Below are 22,852 nucleotides of genomic sequence, written 5' to 3' on the forward strand. Positions count from 1 at the left end.
CTGAAAGCTGATCAAAAGCTCTAACTGCCCAGAGCCAGCTCTCCCTCCAGTAAGACGGGACACAGTGACGAGAAGAGACACAAGCTTTAATTATTCTTCTGTTAATAAATAACCTTTGAATGAAAGAAGAAATAAAGGCAGAAGCTCCTAGAAAATTGGTTAAAAAAAAAGGGAGGGGGGAAGAATTCATATTGAAAACCATGATGAAGGAAAATGTGCTAATATTGACTACTTTACTATTGAAAGAATAAGCCGAAACATAAATACATCACTTATGTAATCAAAGAAATCAGAAATGTTACAACAACAAAAAGAGGATGTTATTAGGGATAAAAATGGAAATGAATGAACTAGACAAAAAGGAGAAAAGAGATAAAAGTAAATTCTTTGAAGAGGCCAATAAAACAGATGAACTGTTGGCAAGTTAAAGAGAAACAAAAATCTCTTAACGTCAGGGACAGAAACAGATGTGACTACAGATATAAATGAAATCTAACCACCGGCCCTAAAGGGGACCAGTCCTGAACAGTCACTGAAGGGACTGATGCAGAATTTAAAGCTCCAATACTTTGGCCACCTGATGCGGAGAGCTGACTCACGGGAAAAGACCCTGATGCTGGGAAAGATTGAAGGGGACGACAGAGGGTGAGATGGTTGGATGGCATCACCGACTCGATGGACGTGAGTTTGAGCAAGCTCCGGGAGATGGTGATGGACAGGGAGGCCTGTTATGCTGCAGTCCATGGGGTCGCAAAGAGTCAAACACGATTGAGAGAATGAACAGCAACAACACGTGTAAATGGTTAAATGTGAGAGTGACTCCCTGGTGGTGCCTTTAAAAATACGAGATGAGTGACTTCCAGATGTCAAAAACTGACCCCAGAAGAGATGGAAAACTGAAACAGACCAGTGGGGGAAAAGTTGGGAGAGGGAATTCAAATGGTTATTTAAGATGACAGGTGCGCCCGGGAGCCTGCAGGTAAGTTCAATGCAACCTTTCAAGAAACCTTAACTCTGAGGCTGTTTAGACTCTTTCAGGTGATAGAAAAAGATGGAAAGCTCACCAGTTCATTTTATGAAAATAAAATACATGTAACACATTAAAGAACTCGGGTAAGTATGGCACCCTAAAGGAACACAGACATTCTTGGTCAAACGTTAAGAATCCACTCCAGCCACAGCGCGGGCCAGCGCCTCCGGCCCGGGAGGCTAAGCCCCTCCCCGCTTTGCTTCTAGAACCTGGAGGGAAGCCTGATTCAGGCCCTGGAGGCGAGCTCTCTGTGGAAGAGTGGAGGGTGTGGAGGGCGTGTGGCGAGCTGGTGGACGTGGCATGCCTGGGTGCCAGGAGGCCGCCGTGAGCCCTCCGAGCCATTGAGGCCGTGACCTGGCTCTGGGCCGAGGACAGCCTTGGGCGGCCTCTCCCAGTGGGTGGGCGCCAGGCCCCCTGCCACGCCTCCCGCTGGCTGGGCCACCAGCATCCTGCGGGCCCCCTGGGGGCCTGTGTTCGCGCGTGTCCTAGCCTCCGGTCTCGGGTCTGCGTTGCTGATCTATTGAATTCCCAGGGTAGCCCTGGAAATGGCGAGGGGCGGGGGGCGGTTTGCTCTCAAACAAGAATCTTACTGTTTGCATAGCACAGCCTACCATTTAATTAGAAAAATATGTTTTTAATTAACTTTCTCTTGACAAACACATTGGCTTATGTGAAACAGGGGAAAAATCCAGTCTGTGAAAGTGAAAGATGTTGTGTAAAAGGCAGGCCTCACTCTAGCTTGTGCTGGCAGCCTGGCCACCTGGCCTGGATGTGGTGTGGGCAGCGGGGTGTGTGGCCGTGAGTCCTGAGTGCCTGGCCAGCGGGAAACACTGCAGCTCAGGTTCCCTGGGAGTGGGGTGCACCGGGGGCCTCTGCTGACTTAGGGGTGCCTGAAACCCCTCCCCGGCGCCCACCGCAATGGCCAACAGGTCATAGAACCTGGGAAACTTTCCTCAGAGCTGGAGACAGGGACTTTGAGGGTTCCTGAAAGATGGAGAGCAGATGGAGCCAACTGGCCTAAAAATAGAAGAATCGATAATTGCCAGGATTCTTAGAAAAATTGGACATAATATGGATAGATTTTAGCACACACGCTCTGCTAAACACTTGGCCAAGAGGGAAAACGACTGTGGGCAGAGAGATGTAAACACCCCGAAGATGTCAGCACCCAAGTGGAACCCGTGGGAACCCCGCGTGGGACCCCTTGTAGGGACCTCAGAAGTCAGGCTGGAGGGGTGCAGGGGTGGGGGTTGGCCTTCAGGGACTAAGGTCATAGGGGTTGAGTCACCAGGAAGGGCCCCCAGCTGTGCTCGGAGGTCAGGCCTCACTTTCCCTATTCCTGGAACAGGAAAGTTCTGGGGGACTCAGCGATGCCTCTGGTGCCACTCCCCCACATCTCCTCATATCTCCCAACATCTCCACACATCTCCCCACGACTCTCTACCCTCCCCACGGGCCCTATATCTCCCCACATCTCCCCATGGCTCCCCATACCTCCCCATGGCTCTCTCATGTCTGTCCACGGCCTGGAACAAGACCAGACCCCCTTCTTGAAAGAAGGAAAAAGAATTAGCAAGTGAGTTGCTGTCAACTATGGTTCAGGAGAGCAGCCAGTCCCCAGAGTCTGATCTGAGGGTCTCAAATTGAAAATGAGAAATGTGGATCGTGTCAGAAGATGGTAACTGACTTTCTCAAGAAGCTGAGACCAGGGCTGGAGCCAGAGCGTGAACCATCCTCAGTAAAAACATGAGGGCTTGCCCAGGGCCATGGGGAGGCAGGGAGAGAAGCCAGGGTGGCTGAGCTCTCTGAGACCCTGAGTCCCCAAGCATGGTGGGAGCCATGACAGGAAGGTGAAGTTCAAGGTCAGCACAGAGGGCGGGGCCCAGAGCACAGGGCAGGCTGCAGCGAGGTTTCAGTGGGAACCGCCCAGAGCAGAGCAGGCTCTGTAAGCCCAGGGGCACAGGTGTACACCCTGTGCGGCTGGGAGGCCCAGGGCCCAGCCAAGGGGCCCCTGAGCTCAGGAGATGCACACGTGCTCTTCACACTGAACACTGAACAGCAGGGAAAGTGCTTCACTACAGTGCTGCCCTCCCCCAGAGACCTACGACGGGGAGGTGTGATGCCCGCAGATGCTGAGGGGAGGCGGGGCTGGGTGGGGATCGGGGAGGGGGAATCACACACGATCCCCCCGTAAAAGGACAGAAAGGGGGCGGTACAGCAGTGAATGTCCTGTCAGCGACGGAAGAAAAGCAGAGTGAGGTCAGCACACAGCGTTAAATTCTTCAAGGGACGGTAATGCCGGACCACCTGACCCGCCTCCTGAGAAACCTGTATGCAGGTCAGGAAGCAACAGTTAGAACTGGACATGGAACAACAGACTGCTTCCAAATTGGGAAAGGAGAATGTCAGGGCTGTATATTGTCACCCTGCTTATTTAACTTGTATGCAGAGTACATCATGAGGAACGCTGGGCTGGATGAAGCACAAGCTGGAATCAAGATTGCTGGGAGAAATATCAATAACCTGAGATATGCAGATGACACCACCCTTATGGCAGAAAGTGAAGAAGAACTAAAGAGCCTCTTGATGAAGGTGAAAGAGGAGAGTGAAAAGTTGGCTTAAAATTAAACATGCAGAAAACTAAGATCATGGCATCTGGTCCCACCACTTCATGATAAATAGATAGGGAAACAGTGGAAACAGTGAGAGACTTTATTTTCGGGGGCTCCAAAATCACTGCAGATGGTGACCACAGCCATGAAGTTAAAAGACACTTTCTCCTTGGAAGAAAAGCTATGAATAACCTAGACAGCATATTAAGAAGCAGAGACATTACTTTGCCAACAAAGGTCCGTCTAGTCAAGGCTATGGTTTTTCCAGTCGTCATGTATGGATGTGAGAGTTGGACTGTGAAGAAAGCTGAGCACCGAAGAATTGATGCTTTTGAACCATGGTGTTGAAGAAGACTCTTGAGAGTCCCTTGGACTGCAAGGAGATCCAACCAGTCAATCCTAAACGAAACCAGTCCTGAATATTCATTGGAAGGACTGATGCTGAAGCTGAAACTCCAATACTTTGGCCACCTGATGGAGCTGACTTATTGGGAAAGACCCTGATACTGGGAAAGATTGAGGGCAGGAGGAGAAGGGGATGACAGAGGATGAGATGGTTGGATGGCATCACCAACTCAATGGACATGAGTTTGAGCAGGCTCTGGGAGATGGTGATGGACAGGGAGGCCTGGCGTGCTGCAGTCCATGGGGTTGCAAAGAATCGGACATGACTGAGTGACTGAACTGAACTGAAGGGAGGCTGACAAAGTGATGGCCAAATACACACAGAGTCAAGTGCAGAGTCCAAGGTTGGGGTGGTGGGGGTGGGGTGGCACTGCCGGCCCCGAGCAGAGTAGAATTCAAGGCAGATAGCGTGGAACAGAGCACAGGAGCCTCCAGTTCACATTAGACAGAGCGTGTCACAGCCATCAGAAATTAAAAACTGTTAGAAGGAGACACTGTCTCCCAATAACTGTAGTGGGAAGATTAAACACAGGATTCTCAGCTCTGAAAAACTCAGGAGATAGGATGCAGGTGGAGGATGTGAAAGGTGCACTTGTGAGGTTAATCTAATAGAGACATTTCGAAAAGTGTAACCTGCAAACAGGAAACTGCTTTTAAGTGTGCATGGAGCAGATACATGTGAACATACCCGTGAAGCGGAACCTGGCCTGGGCCCCTCCCCTGCTCTCTCGGCCCCTCCCCCAGAGCCTAGGCACCTCACAGGCTCCCAGCCAGGACCTGGTCCCACGGCGGTAAAGCTGACCCTGCACAGTCCGAGAGCGCCTAGGCTGGCCGGTGTCACCCCTCCCTGCCCCAAAAGTACAGATCTGGGTGGCTGCAGTCTGTCCCGACCCTGCCCCTTGCTCGCTGTGCCGTGGGGACCAAGTTGCTCCCTGCTCAGGACTCAGTTTCCCCAACCTGTAAAGTAAGGGCTGGACCACCTCAAAGATGCTCTATCAGGGTCAACCTTGAGGAGTCAGCTCCGTGGGGCCGAGTGTGCTTCAGCCAGCTCAGCGGCCTCTGACCACGGGCAGCTGAAACCTCTCCTTCCTCAGCAGCCCTCTTGGCCTCCCCGTCCCCCCACTGCCCAGGGTGTGGGTGCTTCCCACCTGTGGCCTCCACCTCTCCTAGCCCGCCGCACATGCTGGGTGCCCTGCCTGCACCCTCGGGAGGGCCTCCTCCTGCAGAGCCTGCGTGGCCTGTGCACTGCTCAGCTTGCTCTCCGCCTGGCGCCAGCCTGGGGGGTAAGCGGGGCCACTCCCCTGGCTCCCAGGTCCTGGGGGCACCTACACGGCCCGGGAGACTGAGGCCCCGTGGGCTAGGTGCCCGACACCCAGCTGGTGGAGAGGCCTCTGTCTGATCGCCCCCTGCTCTACTTGTCCTGCCTGGAAGCTTAAGGTCCCTAGGGGAGGTGACCCTTCCCCACCCAGCCTTCTCTCCTGGCTTTGCCCCCAGAAGCCCCTCCCTTGGACGCTGTGCCAGGCCCTGGCCTGCCTCTTGAACAGACCCAGTGTGGGCAGGGTACAGAAATGAGGCGGGGTGACCAGCAGGGCAGGGACCCTCTCTCTGAGGGGGTGATGCAGGGCAGGGACCAGGCAGGGAAAGGGCCTCGTGACCGCAGACAAGCTGGGCACCGTGGCGGGGAGGCCCTGGAGGTCTCTGGACTAGACTGACCTGTGATGCGGAAGCACGGCTGAGAAAGACCACTGGCTGCCAAGTGCAGGATGCCCTCAGTGGGCGTGTGCGCTGAGGGCTGGCCCCAGGGCCCAAGCCTGGCCTTTCCCAGGACGACCTGTGCCGTGGCGCCCGGGGCTGGGGGTGGGGGGCAGGAGCTCCCTTTCTCTGCCCTCTGCAGCTGCCCCATGCGGCTGAGGGGCAGGTGGGCCCTCTCTCGGCCTAGCCTCGCCGGGCGCTCAGGCCTCGCACCTGGGAGAACCAGACGTGCTGGGGGGACCGAGATTGGGGGCAGCCTGTGGGTTGGCGGACAGTCCACGTGCCCGGCTGGCGGCTAGTGGTGGGGCTGCTCAGGGCTGCTTGGGGCAGGGCTCACGGAGGTCCCCAGGGCAGAAGGGTGGGGACTTGGTCCCCGGAGTGCAGGTCACTGGAGCTCTCTGGAGTGACCTGGCCAGCCCCTGGGATGGGTCCTCGGAGGACGGGCCCTGCTGCTGGCCAAGCACAGAGGCAGCTGGACGAGGGGAAGCTGGGCTTCCAGTGGCTCGCGTGTTTACTGGTGTTTCTCCCACAGGGTCCCTCCAGGGTCTCAGCAGAGCCAGGGTGGACAGACAGAAGGCCCACGGCCCGAGTGAGCGGCTCCTCCCCATCCCCCTAGGCCCCCGGGCGTGTGCTCTCCGCTCCCCTTACCCCTCCTGCTGGGCACCCCTCAGCTTCTGTGTCAGGTCCCTCAGGGCGTCCCTCATGGAGGCCCCGGGCCCCTCTGCCCTGAGGTCTCCAGGGCCGGGCGAGGGCCATCAGAGCCTCAAGGGGGACCGGCCCTCTGAGCCTGAGGACAGAAGTGACCGCTGGGCCGCAGTGGGGTGCGGTGGGGGGTGGACACAGACGCACAGGCACCCCGCCCCCTCATGCTGCTGGCCCCACTCTCGGGGAGTGGGGGAGAGCCCCGGGGGGGCTGGGGCACCCCAGGCGGGTGACGGGGTGGGCACGGAGGGCACTGACCTCTGGTGGGGGTGCCGGGCAGCTCAGGAGAGCCCGCGGGGCTCCATCCGTGAAGCCCCAGGTCGGGGCGGAGCGTGGACCACAGCTGGCCCAGCTGGCCCTCCGCCTCCCGCTGGGCTCCCTTGGCCCGGGCCAGCTCCTGCTTGAGGCTGCGGGCCCAGCAGCAGGCCCCGTCCGGGCAAGCCTGGAGGCTGTCGGCTGCACCTTCGGCCTGCTGCAGCTTCCGGGCGACGCTGCGCAGCTCGGCCTGGAGGGCCCGCTCAGACCCCCGGCTCTTGCAGAGCTGCCACTCCACGTGCTTCTCCCGGGTCTCCTCCCTGGCCTCCACCTCTGCCAGCATCCGCCGCAGCCTCCAGACCTGTGGGACAGGTGTAGGGGCTCCAGACCCTCCAAGACTCCCCAGGCGTCTCGGCCTCACCCCGTCCTTGGGGTGTCACAGCCGGGGGACTGTGGACTTGCTCCCAGCGCATGTCTGGCAGTGGGGACCCCTGAGCCCAGGTTGGGGGAGCACCCCAGGATCACTGAGCAGGTCCCAGCAGGCAGCAAAGAGCCTGGCTGGCAGCCACGTGACCCGCTCCAGGGCCTGTGTGGGGCCAGCCTCAGGCCAGTCTGCCACGGCTCACCCGCTGTCGTCCTGAGTCCAGGGCCCCCACCATGTGCTTTCAAAGGGGTAAACAGGGGACAAGTGGACGGCCGTCCCATCAGCGCACGCAGGCCAGTGGCCAGGCCACTCCTCCTCCCGCTCAGTTCACCCCCGCCCCCAAGCCCCCTGCCCCCGACCAGGACCCATCCCCGTCCCCACGGGCCCCCCACTGGGCCACTGTCCCCTCATTCCTGTCGGTGATGCAGCCCTGGGGCAGACAGGACCTCCCTGACCCAGCCACGCCTCTGCAGCGTCCACCCCGTCCCTCCCAATGCGGACACCCTGTCTGCTGCCGCACACCCTGCCCGCAGCCTGACTTGCGCCCCAGCCCCCAGGGCGCCCATCCGCAGTCGGGTGAGGGGCCTCTGAATACATGTGAGTGAACAGGGAATAAACTCAGCTGTCCCTGCCCCTCGGGAGGTGCCCAGGCCCCTGTGCGTGGTCCCGCTCCTGCCAGATGGAAGCCCTGGGTGCTGGGTGCCCACCTCCCTGTGCGAGTCCTCGTGGGCGGCCTCCGCCTCAGCCACCAGCCTCTGCAGCGCCGGGGCCTCCTGCCGGCTTGGCTCCTGGGCGCTGTGGGTCTGCAGCTGCAGCAGCTCCCAGCTCTTTCTCTGGTTCTCTGCCTCCAGTGTCGTCACCTGGACATGGAGGGGCAACTGTGATGGGGCCGCCTGGGCCCCTGTGCCAGGAGGGGCTGGGGTGGTTGGCGGGCTGTGCTGACCCCCGCCCTTGCTCACATATTCTGGGGAGAGGTCCCCGTCTTGGGCAGCAGACGGAACGCGGGGAGGCTGAGTCACGCCCCGCTCAGGGCTGCGGTCTGTTCCGTGCCCCTGGGAGAGCAGGCGCTAGGAGCTGACCCCTTCAGCCACTCCCCAGTCTCTGCTGGCACCTCCCATCTTGGGGCCGGGACCCTGAGGAGCCCAGAGACGTGAATGATGCCTGGCGCACAGGCCATGTGAGCAAGGAGTGTGCTCGTGCCTGTCCCTATAGTGGGCGTTTCACCAACCCCGTGTCTGTAGGAGGCTGAAAAAAGCGGGTGCGCACACTTGGCAGGCATCCCACGCGAGGGGGCCTCTAGGACGCCTGTGGGGTGAGCTTGAGACTAAGGCAGTTGTGTCAGTGGCCGCAGCCTCAGGAGCCAAGGCTGGCGGATGAAGTGGCACCCATCTGTTCACCCTGAGCTCGGAGGCGGCCTGATGGGAGGAGCCCAGGCCACCTGGGGGCATGGGCGCCGCCCAGCTGAACCCCCAGAGCCAGCATCAGGCACTGGGTGCTGGAGAAGGCTCGTCGGGGGAGCCCCGCCGTCTGTCCCCTGCCCCGTGTGACTGGGTCTCCTCCCTGTGGTCCTTGCGGAGCAGAGCCGTGCTGACCCTGACTGCATTCCTGGCTTCTAGGCTCCATGGGCATCAGGTGACTGTTTTAAGCCAGGGAGTTTGGGGCTTGCTCTTGTGTCTTGCTGGCAGGCCCAACCTGGGCCCCGTGGGTCTGAGCAGGGCACTGCAGCTGTGGTTACCGGCCTGGGGACAGTGCCCTGGTGGCCTGGAGGCGGGGCTGGGGCTGCTCCTGGGGCAGAGGGCCCTGGACGGTGCCCTCACCTCTCTGCGCAGCTCCTGGAGCTGCCGTTGGGTGTCCACGGCCGCCCGCTCTGCCGCCTGCAGGCCAGCCCGCAGCTCGCCCGCCTGCTTCTGGGCCGCTGCCCAGGCCTCCTCCAGTACCAGGACCTTCCGCTCCCTCTCCTCCTTGGAGCGCTTGAAGCTGAGCAGCGGGGTGTGGACAGGCTCAGGCTGGGGAGCGCGGGGCCTCCGGCACCCCCAGGGGACCGTCCTGGCAACCAGCAGGCCGCCGTCTCCCCACCTGCAATCCTAGCTTCCCAAAGCCCAGCCTCCGCGGGCACACTCTGTCTGGGTGGGACTCTGCCATGGCCGGGCCACTCGCCACGGCCGGGTCTCAGTCCGCTCCCCAGGTCTAATCTCCACCCCCAGGTCTCAGCCCCCCTCCCCAGCCCCTCCCGGCCCCCGTGGCCCTTCTGAGGCTCCCCATGAAGGCTGCAGCACCTGCCAGCCATCCCGCCCCTGGGGGGCCTTCTTCCACTCCCCAGCCCTTGGCCGTCTCCTTCCTGCCGCTCGGGGCCTGTCTTGCCTACTGAACGGAATTTCTTGAGGGTGAGGACAGGCTCGGGGCATCCCAGCCTCCCCATCTCGGACCTGCACTGCGGACTGTCTGGGTGGGCCGTTGGCACCCCGGGCCTGCCTGGTGGGCCCTCTGCACCATCATCGGGCCCCGCCCTGTAGGACTCCCTGTGTCCCACCTGCCCTGCCCCCGAGGCCTAGCCGGGCTGGCTGGTGGGATCTGCTCCTGGCGGCCACCCTACCTGGCCTTCTCCTGCTCGACCCGGCGGAGGGTGGCCCGCAGCTCGGTGTTGGAATCCCGCAGCGCGTCCTTCTCGCGGGCCGCATCAGCCAGCTCCCGGCGGGCGTCCTGGGCTTCCCTTTGTAGCCCCTCCCGGGTCTCCTCACTGTCCTGCAGCTCCCGGCGCAACGCAGCCAGCGCCTCGCGGGCCTCATCCAGCTGTGCCCGCAGCCTCTCGGCCTGATGGGGAGTGTGTAGCTCTAGGGGTGGCAGAGGGCCACGGGCTGGGCTCTGGCCGCAGCGCTGTCCCTGGCCTCAGGTCCTCCAGCCTTGAAGGAGAAGCAGGAGGCCTGTCTTCGCCCGGTCCACTGAGGATGCAGGGCAGCTCCTGGGGTCCCATCCCAGACCCCAGCAGGGAGCACCCCGACTCTTTCTGATCCTGGATCAACACTGGGCTCCCCCCCTGCATGCCTGGGACGTGGTCACTGGGCAGCAGGGCCTGTGAGGGCGGAGCTCTGCCCGCCGTCTGCACTGCTGTCCCCGCTGTACCTCGGGCCCACTCTTGTCCTTCAGTGAGGATGTGGGGCCCTGGCCTGCCCACCCTGGTGCGGAGAGACACCTCGTGCCCCGGACTCCGGAACCCTGCCCCCTGCCTGCGGCCTGAGCTTGGTGAAAGGGCAGTGGAGAGACAGGACCGTGGAGAGACGGGACAGTGGAGAGACGGGACCGTGGAGAGATGGTGGAGTGGGAGACATGGGGAGTGGAGGGACAGGACCGTGGAAGGACGGGGAGTGGGGAGGGCCGTCTCGGCCAGGCTCCCTGACGATTCTCCGGCTGCAGCAGAGGCGCCGGGGCCAGGCTGTCACTGTCACAGGAGCAGGTGTAGGGGCCTGCCCCAGCATGGAGGGCCTTAAACCCAAGGAAAGGCTCTGGAGCAAGTGGGGACATCAGGCTGCTCTGGGCCTGTGTGCCGAGCCAAGCTGGGAGATGGGGCAGGTGTGCCCTTGTCCCCTGCCAGACCTGTGCTGGCCCCAGGGAAGGGCTCTCGCCACGCCAGACCTGGGGTCTGTGTCACCCCATAACTGGGGCCTCCTCACCCACAGCTTCCAGGCAGGGCCTAGGAAGTCAGTAGTTTTGTGAGTCTGAGAGCTCAGCTGAACCGCGGGTGGGGGTCAGCGGTCCTAACTGTCCTGGGACACAGGTTGCCTGCAGACCCCTGGGCTCAGCCCCTGTGGGGGGACGCTGGAGGGGAGTGCAGACCCCGGGAAGGGGCAGACCATCCTGGATGCAGTGACTGTGGGGTGGGGGCTCACTGAGGCCCGGCCAGGACCTTGGGTCTCCCCTCTCACCAGGGAATGCTGGAGAAGGCTTGTCCCCCTGCCCTGCAGGAAGAGATGGAGGGAGCCTCCAGGGAGCCACACAAACAGCGGCACCCGGCGCTGGCTTTGCAGAAGCCAGCCCCACTCTGTGGCTGCTGCAGTGGGGCTCCCTCCGGGTCTCCGGCCCACTGGCTCCCGCGTCCGCCGCTTCTTGTTGTTCTGTTTTTGGGAAGGGCCGCTCTGCGCTCCCCTCCCGCCCCCCACATGTGGGAGCCCCAACCGTGAGCAGCGTTTTCCGCCGAGCTCAGCAGAAATCCACCCTGAAGGTCAAGGACCAGCAAGCGGGCCTATCCATCATAAAAAGCTGTTTTCATTTCCCAGTGCTGAGGAGATGAAAACAAGCAAAACAAACGCGGGGGACCCCCTCCCCCGGCCTCGTGAGAACAACCATCCCTTTTACAGGAATTTTACAGCCAAATCGCTTAATGTGATTATAATAATTATTTCTTTACTAGAAATTGTATAAACAGCCTCTTTTGAAATCTCCTGCAGGGAGGTGACCCGAGGGCTCCTCATGGAGGCGGGAAAACAGGGGAGGGGCTGTGCGGGCCCCAGGCCTGCGTGCGAGCACACGTGCGTGCGTGCACGTAGCATGTGCAAGCGTGTGGCGTGTGCATCCACACACGTCCACGTGCAGACACGCGTGCTCATGTTCACACACACGCATGATGTGTGTGTGTGTGTGTGTGGAGTCGTGTGCGCCACTTGCTGCACGTGTGGTGTCCACATGTGTTTGCATGATTGAATGCGTGGGCGCATGGAGGTGTATGCACTGCGTATGAGCTGTGTGGTGGGTGCATGCACACACACGCACACACGGATACACGTGTGGACCTCAGGCAGGGCTGCCAGAGGCCTGGATGTCCCTCCAGTTTAAAGGCTGTGAAATGTTATAGTTTCCATGGTGACTCTGGGCCAGCCTGGCGCCTGGGAGGGCCCTCCGGGCTCCCTCTCTCTGCCGTTGCTCCCCTTGCCCCCCTTACCCGCTTCAGCCTCCCCATCACCCCAGCCCCTTCCTGGGGCCCCTCTCCTTTCTGGGGGCGGCGATCAGGGAACCCGAACTTCCCACGAGGCCATGCTCGCCCCCTTTGCCCCCAGCACGGCTGTGCCCAGCCTCCTGGCTCCTCTCTCTGCTGCCCCTGTGTTAAAGCCCTACTCTGCTTCCCCGTGTGGTCGCTGACCAGGCCTGACTTCGAAATCTGTTGAAAAGAGACCTTTCTCTTTGGGGCCAAAGTAAACAGGCTGTCATGTTAAATCACGCTCTCTTCCTCTGGCGGCCCCACTCAGGGTGCCGGGGGCGGGCCCAGCTCCCCTCCTCGCTCGCTGCGCCCCTGCCAGCCTTGGCACCCGGCCCGAGAGTGCACGAGGTCGCGGGCCCCGCGGCCCCTCCCCGCCCCATGCCCTCCTGCCCTCCCCCCTCCAGGCGTCCCGGGCCTGTCAGAGCCCCTTCGTCAACACCTCCCTGATCTGCCTGCTGAGCCCGCTCACCCGCCCGCTTGCCTGCCTGGGGCCTCTCTTGGCTGGGCCCTCCCAGGACATCTCACCCGGCTCCTGGAGCCTGTAGCTGGCCTCAGGGCCTTGGAGGGGCAGCACATGGCTGCCCCCGAGCACACCTCTAACCCCGACCCTGGGGCCGCATCCAGGGCAGGCAGCGCCCCTCGCCCAGGGTCTCCCCACGGCTGGTTGGCCGCAGCCCCTGGCTGGGGTCCCTGCCTGCCCACGGGATCCTCCGTGCTGCTCCTCACCTCTCTCCGTGCGCTGCTCTGCTGGGCCGCCAGCGCCCGGAGCATCTCGCGCAGGGCCCCGGCCTCCGTCTGGTGGGCAGAGATGGCGTCCTCAAACTGGGCCTGCAGGGCCTTCAGCTCTGTGGCCACAGTGCTGACGGTGGCCTGGGTGGGGGGGAGGATGTGCAGCAAGCGGCGTGGGGTCAAGGGGCCGCCTCAGGTGGGGGCAGCGGGCCATCCGCTTGGGCCCCCGTGGGCAGCCGCGCGCCGTCCTGGGCCAGCTGGACGGCTCACTCAGGCGCCACGAGGCAGGCTTGCTGCTTTGTCTGACCGGGTGCTGGGTTCTGAGGGGTCGCAGTGGTGAAGGGTGCAGGGGCAGAAGCCCCATGGGGATCCCACAGATGAGCTGACCACTCCTGAACTTCCAAGCAGGCCGTGGCATGGGGGACGCCCAGCGTCTCACCAGCTCTAAGCGTGTGAGCGCCCGCAGCACGCCCTGGAGGGGCTGGGGGCTCTGCCTGCAGTGCTTGGGCAGGGTCGTCCTGGTGCAGACCCCGCGGCCAGGCCCTGAGCTCAGACACCCTTTGGGAAGGGCCCAGTTTGGCCTGACTCTGCTCTCCCCTGGTCCCAGCCCGGGGCACTCCCTCTGCTGCCAAAGGGGCGCCCGGAGCAGGAGCGCCCCGCTGCTCAAAGCCACTCTTGTCGTGCATGGGACGCCGCCTGCTCACCCTCAGCCCAGGCCCAGTCCAGCCTCCCCTGCCTGGGGCCCTGCCGCCGCCACCACTGGGGCTTGGGGGGTGACCCCCAGGACCCCTGGATCCGCAGGCCACTGCCCGAGGGCTCTGGCAGGGGGCGCTCCATCAGGCCGTGCCCCTGCTCTCAGGGAAGGAGCCCCACCGGTGCCACCTGTACCCCCAGCTGCCCCTCTCCACTGAGAAGTGCACCTTGGACGGTCAGGTCTGGCTGTGCCCCCAAGATGGCCCCAGGGAGGCTGCAGTGAGTGATTGATGTTGCCCGGCTGGGGAGGGGCAGCCCCTGCAGTGGTGGGTCACAGGGCAGGGCCAGGAGCCCCTCGACGCGTGGGGACCTGCTCTCAGGTCACCCACAACTGGTGTTCCTTGGCTGCCTCTTCTTCCCACCCTCCCCCCAGTGGATTTTAACTTCCAGGCCAAGGTGGCGAAAGAACATTTTATGAGCTCCCAGAAGAGCTGGGCTGGCAGGCGCCCTCACCCTGGTCAGCTCGAGGGAAGGCTCTGGGGGGAACCCTGCCAGCGGGGCTTCAGCTCCCGGGTCTTGGGGGTCTTTCCTGGTCCCCTGACCCAGGGTGGGCCAGGCAGAGGTTGGGGAAACAAGCCCCCAGCCGCAGGGGCTTCTACACCCCTCCCGGCTGTGCCCACGGAAGGGCCGTCTGGCCTCGGGGGTGGGACTGAGCAGGGCGGGGGCTCCCGGGAGAGATGCTCTTGGGCAAGACTTTCCCGGGTGCCAGGAGCTGCTCTGCTCAGTGACCCGGGGATCCGGGACCCGCGTCAGGCAGCAGGGGGTGAAAAAACACTCTGGCAGCCAACTCCTGATTGCAACACTCCTCCTCCCAGCCCAGTGCCTCTCTCCTCTCCACCCAGCGGGCCCCCTGCAGCCCTCCCCGCCCAGTGCCCCTCCCCCTGTTGTCTGGTAGGTTGGCACAAACTGCATGGCCTCCCTGGGTCCTGTCGTCCAGGCGGCCTGCCCTCGGTTGGGAGGCACGTCCACTCGGCCTCTTGTGGGCAGGCCCTGATCACAGCCCTGCTCACGGGGCTAGTTCTGGGTTTGACCCTGCAGCCCACAGGCTGTCCACTCACTTGTTCCCGGATCACTGAGTTGTTCACCAACAGGGGAGCACCTAACCCTGCACCCCTGGGGCTGGGACACACTGGGCACCCGTGGGGAAGGCAGGTGGCCAGGCCGGGAGGACAGAGGCAGGAGGCAGAGGGGACAGGGTGCTGGCCCGCCTGCACCAAGTGAGTGCCATGAGGGGAGCAGGCAGCCAGGCCCGGCCTCACCGTGACCAGCCCCGACCCCTGCAGGGGGTCTGCCCCCACCCCCCAAACCTGCCCTGAGCCGTCACCCCCCCCGCCCCCGTCTGCTCCCCACCAGCCCCTGGGGCCCTGCCTGACCGCACCAGCTGCCCCGAGCCCTCCCTGTGTCCTGCCTCCCCACCCTGCCCCTCCTCCAGAGCAGCCCTGGTCCCTGTGGCACCCTGACTCCATAAATTGGCAAGTGGGCTGGGGGCATAGGGCCCAGGGGCCCACCCCACTCCCCGGAGTCTTGGTTGCTGTTGCCTGCCCCAACCCCAGACGTGGGCTCCTGAGGAGCAGCTGGGGCCCCAGGTGGCCAGCTGGCCACCCGTAGTGGCCTCCATGCCCTGTGGGCCTCCGTCCGCTGGCCCAGGCGGGCGGCTGCCTGCTGGGGTCTCCCGGCCCCTGGATGCCCCCCTCCCGCCCTGCTGAGCATTCTCTGCCGGGTGTTTTCCAGGTAGTCTCTGCCTCAGGTCCAGCACGGCCTCCCCAGCTGCGCTTCTCGTCTGGGAGGGGACTCTCCAGAGAGCCAGCCGAGGCCTCTGAGCCTCTGGCAGCCACGCCTCACCACGCCAGGGGGGCGCGGCACAGACCTGGGCTCTGCCCTCTTTCTTGCTGGAGCCAGGCCCTCCCCTCTGTGGCTTCTGCAAGGGCATGGGGCTGCCCATCCTGCCCTCCCTGGTCCACCCCACGCTCCCCACCCCAGCCGGCTCCGTCACCGTTTTGTCCCATGGAGACACTGTCACCCCCAGCAGGGAGCCTGAGTCATCTGGGGGAAACTGAGGTTCAGGTGGCTGGGGTGGGGTGGAGTGAAGACCCCCCGGGACCAGGCAGGGAGCGGGTGCCTCTGGGGTCCGCTGCACCTGCTGGGCTGTGCGGGCAGCCAGACCAGGCGTCCAGCTCTGGTCGGGAGGGCGCGGGCTTACCTCGGCTCGCTCCTGCTGGCCCTGGGCCTCCCGCCGCAACAGCTGCAGCTCCCCCCGCAGCCGGCTCAGCTCCACGTCTCGCAGAAGCAGGGCCTGCATGACAGGGGTGGGGCACTCCTGAGCAGGCTGGGGGCTCTGATGGGAGGCTCAGCAGGGTGCTGGGAGTCACTGACCCGACACCAGGACAACGGGCTCTAGGAGCAGGGAGCCCTTCGGAGGCAGCTGAGTCCCGAGGGGGTGGGTCCCACCTGCACCCTCACCTCGGCCCCGACCAGGGTGCCCCCACCTCCACCAGCACCTGCCCAGTACCTTCTCTTCCCCAGCGCAGGTCGGGGGGTTTCATGGACCACCTCCTCCCTGGAGCCCCCCACCCACCCCAGGCACAGAGCAGGAACCACGGACAGGTCTTAACCTCCCCAAAAGCTCCGAGTCGCTGAGGGTGAGGGGTGTGCAAGGGCCCCCAGGGGTGCCGTGTCACACCCATTGGCCCCAAGGTGGGAGGGCCCTGCTCTGTCGCCAAGCTTGGGGGGCACTCGGAGTGGCTCGCAGTCAGTCACAGACACGCCTCCCCCCACGCCAGACCCATCGGGACCCCTGAGAGTCCTGTCACAGTGCGATGACCCACACGGAGGTGCTTCCTTATCTGCTCCAGTCACGCAGCAGTGCGCGCTTCAGGATGGCGCGGGAGAGCAGCCTGGAGGTGCGTGTGTGAGCGTGGGTGGGATGCCCTGCTTCCGGGGTCTCCAGTGATTATTTCTAGCATTGCTGGTAACAGCCGCAGAACTCCCACCAAAGGGAGGCCAGCAGAAGGAAGGGGGTTCCCTGTGCCCCCCGGGGTGTCATCGGCTGTGGAAGGGGTCCATTTGGTGGGAGGGGCTCTGGGGGAGAATGGACACATGTGTATGTATGACCGAGTCCCTGTGCTGTTCACGGGAAACCACGGTACTGTTAATCGGCCACATCCCAATACAAAGTACTTTTGGTGTTAAACATTTTTTTAAAAAAAGGACCACGCGGCCCTGAGCACAGTGTGAAAGGACCCGTCTGGTTGGCGATCCTGTGAAGAGAAAGGCCTGGGGCACTGCCTGTGTCGCAGAGGTGGGCACGGTGGTGTCGGCGCCTGCGTGCCGGTTTGCTCACAGCCGCCTCCAGAGGGGCTTTTGTAACAAGGAGTGTGTCTGCCTTTGGTCCCGGGTCCCGGGGGGAGCCTGGAAACCCCCGGTGCGTCCCCAGAGAGGGGCGTCTGTTATGGACCCGCCCTGAGACCACACCTGAGCTTGTGATTGGGGAGCCACAGAGAGGCCCCCGCCTAGCTCAGGGAGGAGGCTGATCACACCCACAAAACCCTGAACTTGCTGGTTTAAACATCCTGATATGCCAGCGGGTGACCTGCCCTGACTGCAGAGAGACGGCCCTTCCCTGGCCTTCTCCACCAGACTCGTCCTGATCTGCGTCCTTTACAGCAAAACTGTAGCTGTGAGAGTCGTGCTTCCTGGAGTTCCGTGGGTCACTTGGGGGCAGCGGAATCTGAGGGGTTTGCCCAGAATCCCGCGCCGTCCCTGGACGTTCGTAGGATGCCTCCAGGTCCTCCTTTGCCCCCCACCTGTGAAATTCCACCGCCCTGCAAACGCTTGCTTCCTCCCTCCAGGATGCGGGTGAGCGAAACAGCGGAGGACGCAGGCCTTGGTGCTCAGCAGGTGCACGGAGCCACTCCGGGCAAGTTCTTCACCTCTGCGAGTCTGTTTCCCACTGGTCAAGGGGCCCGTAACAGGGTGGCCCTCACCGTGTTGTGAGGATGCAACCAGTGGTGCGGAAGCGTCTGACCACGAACCTTGGTTCTTCCTGCCGCTGCGACTCTCCCACCGCAAGTCGTCGTTTGCGCTAACACCTGAGAGCCCTGCTGCGGTGCGGTAACCCACGTGCAGGCGTTCACTTGTCTGTCCCACCCACTCAGCACTGCACGCTTCAGGACGGCGCGGAATACTGTAAGAGCCTGGTCTCAGCGGGCATCTTTCACAGGCCCAGTGCCTGCTCAGAGGCTGGTTGGATGGCTGGCTGATGGATGAACACACTGACGGATGACTGGCTGGCTGATCAGACAGATGGAAGGATAGCCAGATGCACAGATGGACAGTGGATGTGGACGGGCAGCTGAGTGTGCGGACAGAGGGAAGGGTGTGTGAGTGGCTGATGGATGAGTGGCTGAGTGAGTTACTGCATGGGAGGCTGTCCTGGCGGCCACGTGCGTGGAGAGCTGGATGGGAATAAAGCAAACTGACGGACAGATTTACGGTCAAGTGTGTGGACGGACAACTGGGTCTGTGAATAGATGGCCAGATATGTGCGTAGACAGCTCGGTGTGTGAATAAGGGTGAACATTCAAGTGGATGGAGACAGTGCGTGCATGAATGTGTAGAGGTTACTGTTGTTCAGCCACTAAGTTGTGTCCGACTCCTTGCGACCCCGTGAACTGTAGCCCGCCAGGCTTCCCGGTCATTCACTGTCTCCTGGAGTTTGCTCAACTCATGTCCATCGAGGCGGGGATGCCATCCAACCATCTTATCCTCCGTTGTCCCCTTCTCCTCCTGCCTTCAATCTTTCCCGGCATCAGGGTCTTTTCCAATGAGTTGGCTCTTCACATCAGTGGCCAAAGTACTGGAACTTCAGCTTCAGCATCAGTCCTTCCAATGAATATTCAGGGTTGACTTCCTTTAGAATGGATTGGTTGGATCTCTTTGTAGTCCAAGGGATTCTCAAGAGTCTTCTCCAACACCATAATTCAAAAGCATCAGTTCTTTGGCACTCAGCCTTCCTTATGGGCCAACTCTCACATCCAAGCTTGACTATTGGAAAAAACCATAGCTTTGACTAGATGGACTCTTGTCGCCAAAGTGATGTCTCTGCTTTTTAAGATGCTGTCTAGGTTTGTCATAACTGTTCTTCCAAGGAGTAAGCATCTTTGAATTTCATGGCTGCAGTCACCATCTGCAGTGATTTTGGAGTCCAAAAGATAAAGTCTGTAACTGTTTCCAGTTTTTCTCCATCTATTTGCCATGAAGTGATGGGACTGGATGCCATGATCTTAGTTTTCTGGATGTTGTTTTAAGCCAACATCTTCACTCTCCTCTTTCACTTTCATCAAGAGGCTCTTTAGTTCTTTTTCACTTTCTGCCATAAGGGTGATGTCGTCTGCATATCTGAGGTTATTGATATTTCTCCCGGCAATCTTGATTCCAGCTTGTGCTTCTTCCAGCCCAGCGTTCCTCATGATGTACTCTGCATACAGGTTAAATAAGCAGGGTGACAATGTACAGCCTTGACGTACTCCTTTTCCTATTTGCAACCAGTCTGTTGTTCCATGTACAGTTCTAACTGTTGCTTCGTGACCTGCATACAGGTTTCTCAGGAGGCAGGTCAGGTGGTCTGGGATTCCCATCTTGTGAAGAATTTTCCACAGTTTGTTGTGATCCACACAGTCAAAGGCTTTTAGCACAGACAATGGAGCAGAAGTAGATGTCTTTCTGGAACTCTCTTGCTTTTTCTATGATCCAACGAATGTTGGAAATTTGATCTCTGGTTCCTCTGCCTTTTCCAAATCCAGCTTATACACCTGCAAGTTCTTGGTTCACGTACTGTTGAAGCCTGGCTTGAAGGATTTTGAGCATTACCTTGTGAGAATGTGAAGTGAGTACAATTGTGCGGGAGTTTGAACATTCTTTGGCATTGGGATGAAAACTGACCTTTTATAATATGTATAAATATATATATGTGTATGTATAGATATATGGTATGTATTTATAAGTGAGCAGGTGGCCTAATGGGCAGACGGGCGAACGTCTGGATAGACAGGTGGGTGGATACACAGGTGGATAGCTGGACAGGCAGACGGATGGACAGATGGACAGGTGGGTGGAGGGACTGAGTGGAGGGTGAGCGCCCACCAGGGCTGCAGTGGGAGGCCCAAGCTGCACTCACAGCGATGCGCGCAGCCCTCTCACCGGGTCGGGGCAGGCGTGGCGAGTGGATGGGGCCCCGCCTCACGGTCCCCGTCACCTGCTGCTTCTCGAGCTGCAGCTGAAGGAGACTCGCGTCTCGCTCACGCCTTAGGCTCTGAATTTCCTCCTTCAGCGCCTCCCTCCTGGTTGCGTTCTTTGCCACCAGCTCCTTTTCCTGTTTCAGCCGGCGTGCTGCTGCTTCCTTTTCTTCCTTCAGAGACAGACTCAGGGTCTCCTGGGCCGAAGGAGAGGAACAGGTGTGAAGACGCACAGGTCGGAGCTCGCGACACCAGCAGGCGTCTGCGCTCTTGAGTGAGAGCAGGTTCGTGGACGCCGGGGTGGGACAGGAGCTGTGGAGGGCTCTGGGCCTCAGCATCTGCCACCCCGCGGCCCAGTCACAGCTCAGAAGCCGTTCCTGAGCTCAGGGAGCGCCAGGTACCCTGACACCAGGGTGTGTGAGGACGTGCCACACGGGGCTTGCCCGCTGGGACCAGTGGACAGCTCAGAGGGCATGGAGCTCCCTGCAAATATGGGCCTCAGACCGCGGCAGCTCAGCAGACACCGGGGGGCGCCTCCTCTGGGAGGGGCAGAGCATCCACGCGAGCCGTGAGTGGTCCTCCGGCCCAGCCCCAGGGTGGCCTGGCCCGCCTGCCACCCTCTGGCCTCCTAGCCCGCCACCCCTGTGGACACAGCAGGGACACACCCCTGGGCAGCGAGGGCAGCTGGGGCGGGGGTCCCGGGAAGGCAGACCTTCTCCCTCTGGAGCCGGGCGAGGTCCTCGCGGTGGGCCAGCGCCCGGCTCTCCAGGGCCAGCTGTGCGTCCTGCTCCTGCTGTGCCACCTGCCTCCAGAGCCTTGTCTCCTGGGCCTCCCAGACACTTTGTAGCTGCTCCAGTTCCACTGCCAAGGGACAGGTGTATCCAGACCCGCGGGGAGGCCCGGCCCCGCGACACCCTACCGCCTATGGGCCCCTGGCTCTGGGGAGGCTGCAAGCTGGTGGGACAGAGTCCCCCGAAAGCTCAGCAGGGGCATGTCTTGATGGCAACCTGCACGGCTGGGGTGGGCTGAGCAGAGGCAGGGGCAAGGGGGTTGGGCAGGGGCTGCCATGTGGACCTTGTGGCCAGAGCCCATCCCAAGCCTTGGGCCAGGGCTAGCAGCAGGCCTGGCAGGTGCCCGCTAGTCATTAGACGGCAGTGGCAGGAGCTGTCAGCTGACTTCAGGTGTGAGCTCCCCGCTGTGTTGGGGTGCAGTGAGTGGGAGCTGCCCACTGGGGGACAAGCCCAGGGAAGGGGAGGCAGAGGGAGCCTGTCGGAGCAGCACCTTGCAGGGCCTGCCGGGCCAGCCGTGCGCTCCGGGCCTCTCCCTCCAGCTGCTCCTGCTGTGCCTGCAGCTGCGACGCCAGCTGTTGGGCCTCAAAGAGGCTGCTCTCCAGGGCGTCCCTCTCGGCCCTGCAGAGTCATCACAGCACAGCAAGTCACCCACAGAGTTACCGCAGGGGACTCTGCTGGACGAGGCGCAGTACAGAGCCCGTTTGCTAGGATGGCGTCCTCCAAGGCCGGGCTGTCCACCCAAAGGCAAACAGGATGGCTCATTCATTTTAAATCTCTAAGAGCAGATTGGAGCCTACACAGAAAACAGGTGGATTAAAAAGCTAGATACAAAACCAAAACAGATAACAACTAAGCAACTCTGAACTGTAAAAACCACAGAAAAAAATACAGAAGGATATTTTATAATCTTAAGCAAGACCCAAAAGTCAGAGACAAAACTAAGGAGGCAACAGTTCTGAATACATTTAAATAGAGGGAGACAGAGCTGTGTGCAGAAAAGATTCCACAAATCAAGTCAAAAGATGGGGGACAGACTTGGAGACAATATTTGCACTAAATATACTACAGTTAATATCCATCATATACAAAGAGCTCCTACCAATCAATGACAGAAAGTGGCTTATCCTATAGAAAAATGAGAACAATGGCTGTTATTCACAAAGAAAACAGGAATGGTGAATAAACATATGAAACTCACTAGTCCTCAAGGGGGTTCAGATTTCACCTGTGCTATTTCATCCATCATGCATCACATTAGCAAAGCTGAAAATAGTGATCACATCTCTTGTTGGCAGGGGTGCAAGGACCACTTTGGCAGAGGGGGACTAGGAAACGTTAAAGCAAAAACTGTGTATATCTTTCTTTGGACCAGCAATTCCAGTTCTAGGGGTCAGCGCTTTAGATACACACGTGAACCAGTGACACAGTACAGGACACTCCCCTAGCCTCACACAGGGCCTGAATCAGACTCAGCCTCAACGCTACGCAGCGTGAGAACGGTTCAGAAACCACAGTGCATCTTGTCCGCCGCTAACGATGGTGAGGAAGCTCTGCTCGCTCTGAGAAGCAGCTTCCAGCACAGAACACACGTAGCACCAGCCCAGGCACGAAGCTGCCTCTGCGTCTGGGCACAGACATGGCCAGTCAGAAAATGCCTGGGATGAACATGGCGACACAGCAGCTCCCGCTTCTGGGGAGGGTGATGGCGGGACCCGCCTCTCCGACAGCAAGTCCATCAGTCACCAGCCAGACGGTGAGCACGTGTTCACACTAACGGTTATGTGCTGCGTCCTGCACTGATGGGCGGTGAAAAAAATCCACTGACCAAACAAAGGGGATACACCATAAACACTCAGCACAGATGCCACGGGAAGACACAGCTCACACCCAGCCCCAACCAGGCTGGCGGGTCAGGGAGAGCTGCAGGCCGCAGAGGGCCTTGCCTAGTCTGCCCATCCAGCCCCCAAAGTCTCCCTCAGGCCCTGCACACGGCCGCTGCTAGCATCGGGGTGGGGCATCAGCACCTCCCAGGGTGCCCTGCTGTCTGCCGAGCCCAGGAACCCCTGTCCTCTGATACCCCGCCCCCTCCGGTCCCCGCTCCCCACGCCCGTGTGCCAGTGTCCTCTGCCTGGAGGGATCTTCCCAGTTTTCTGTCTGCTTCACACTCACTTTCTCCCAGGAGCCCGCCTGGTCCCCT

General features: G+C 60.9%; 1 protein-coding gene across 1 annotated transcript in view; it reads right to left on the reverse strand.

Moving 5' to 3' along the window:
- CROCC2 (ciliary rootlet coiled-coil, rootletin family member 2) overlaps positions 1-22,852 on the reverse strand; it is a 54,659-nt gene that overhangs the window by 6,012 nt on the left and 25,795 nt on the right. The window contains 13 exon segments of the mRNA XM_088836021.1: positions 1,335-1,498; positions 5,219-5,323; positions 5,761-6,056; positions 6,448-6,755; positions 6,758-7,117; positions 7,888-8,040; positions 8,998-9,157; positions 9,774-9,991; positions 12,876-13,019; positions 15,832-15,924; positions 19,885-20,061; positions 20,577-20,725; positions 21,146-21,273. Coding sequence (XP_088692147.1) covers positions 1,335-1,498; positions 5,219-5,323; positions 5,761-6,056; positions 6,448-6,755; positions 6,758-7,117; positions 7,888-8,040; positions 8,998-9,157; positions 9,774-9,991; positions 12,876-13,019; positions 15,832-15,924; positions 19,885-20,061; positions 20,577-20,725; positions 21,146-21,273 — 2,455 coding nt within the window.

Source organism: Moschus berezovskii, chromosome 4, assembly GCF_049115385.1.
Source record: "Moschus berezovskii isolate FMDL1 chromosome 4, NW_MosBer_1.0, whole genome shotgun sequence".
Lineage (NCBI taxonomy): Eukaryota > Metazoa > Chordata > Mammalia > Artiodactyla > Moschidae > Moschus > Moschus berezovskii.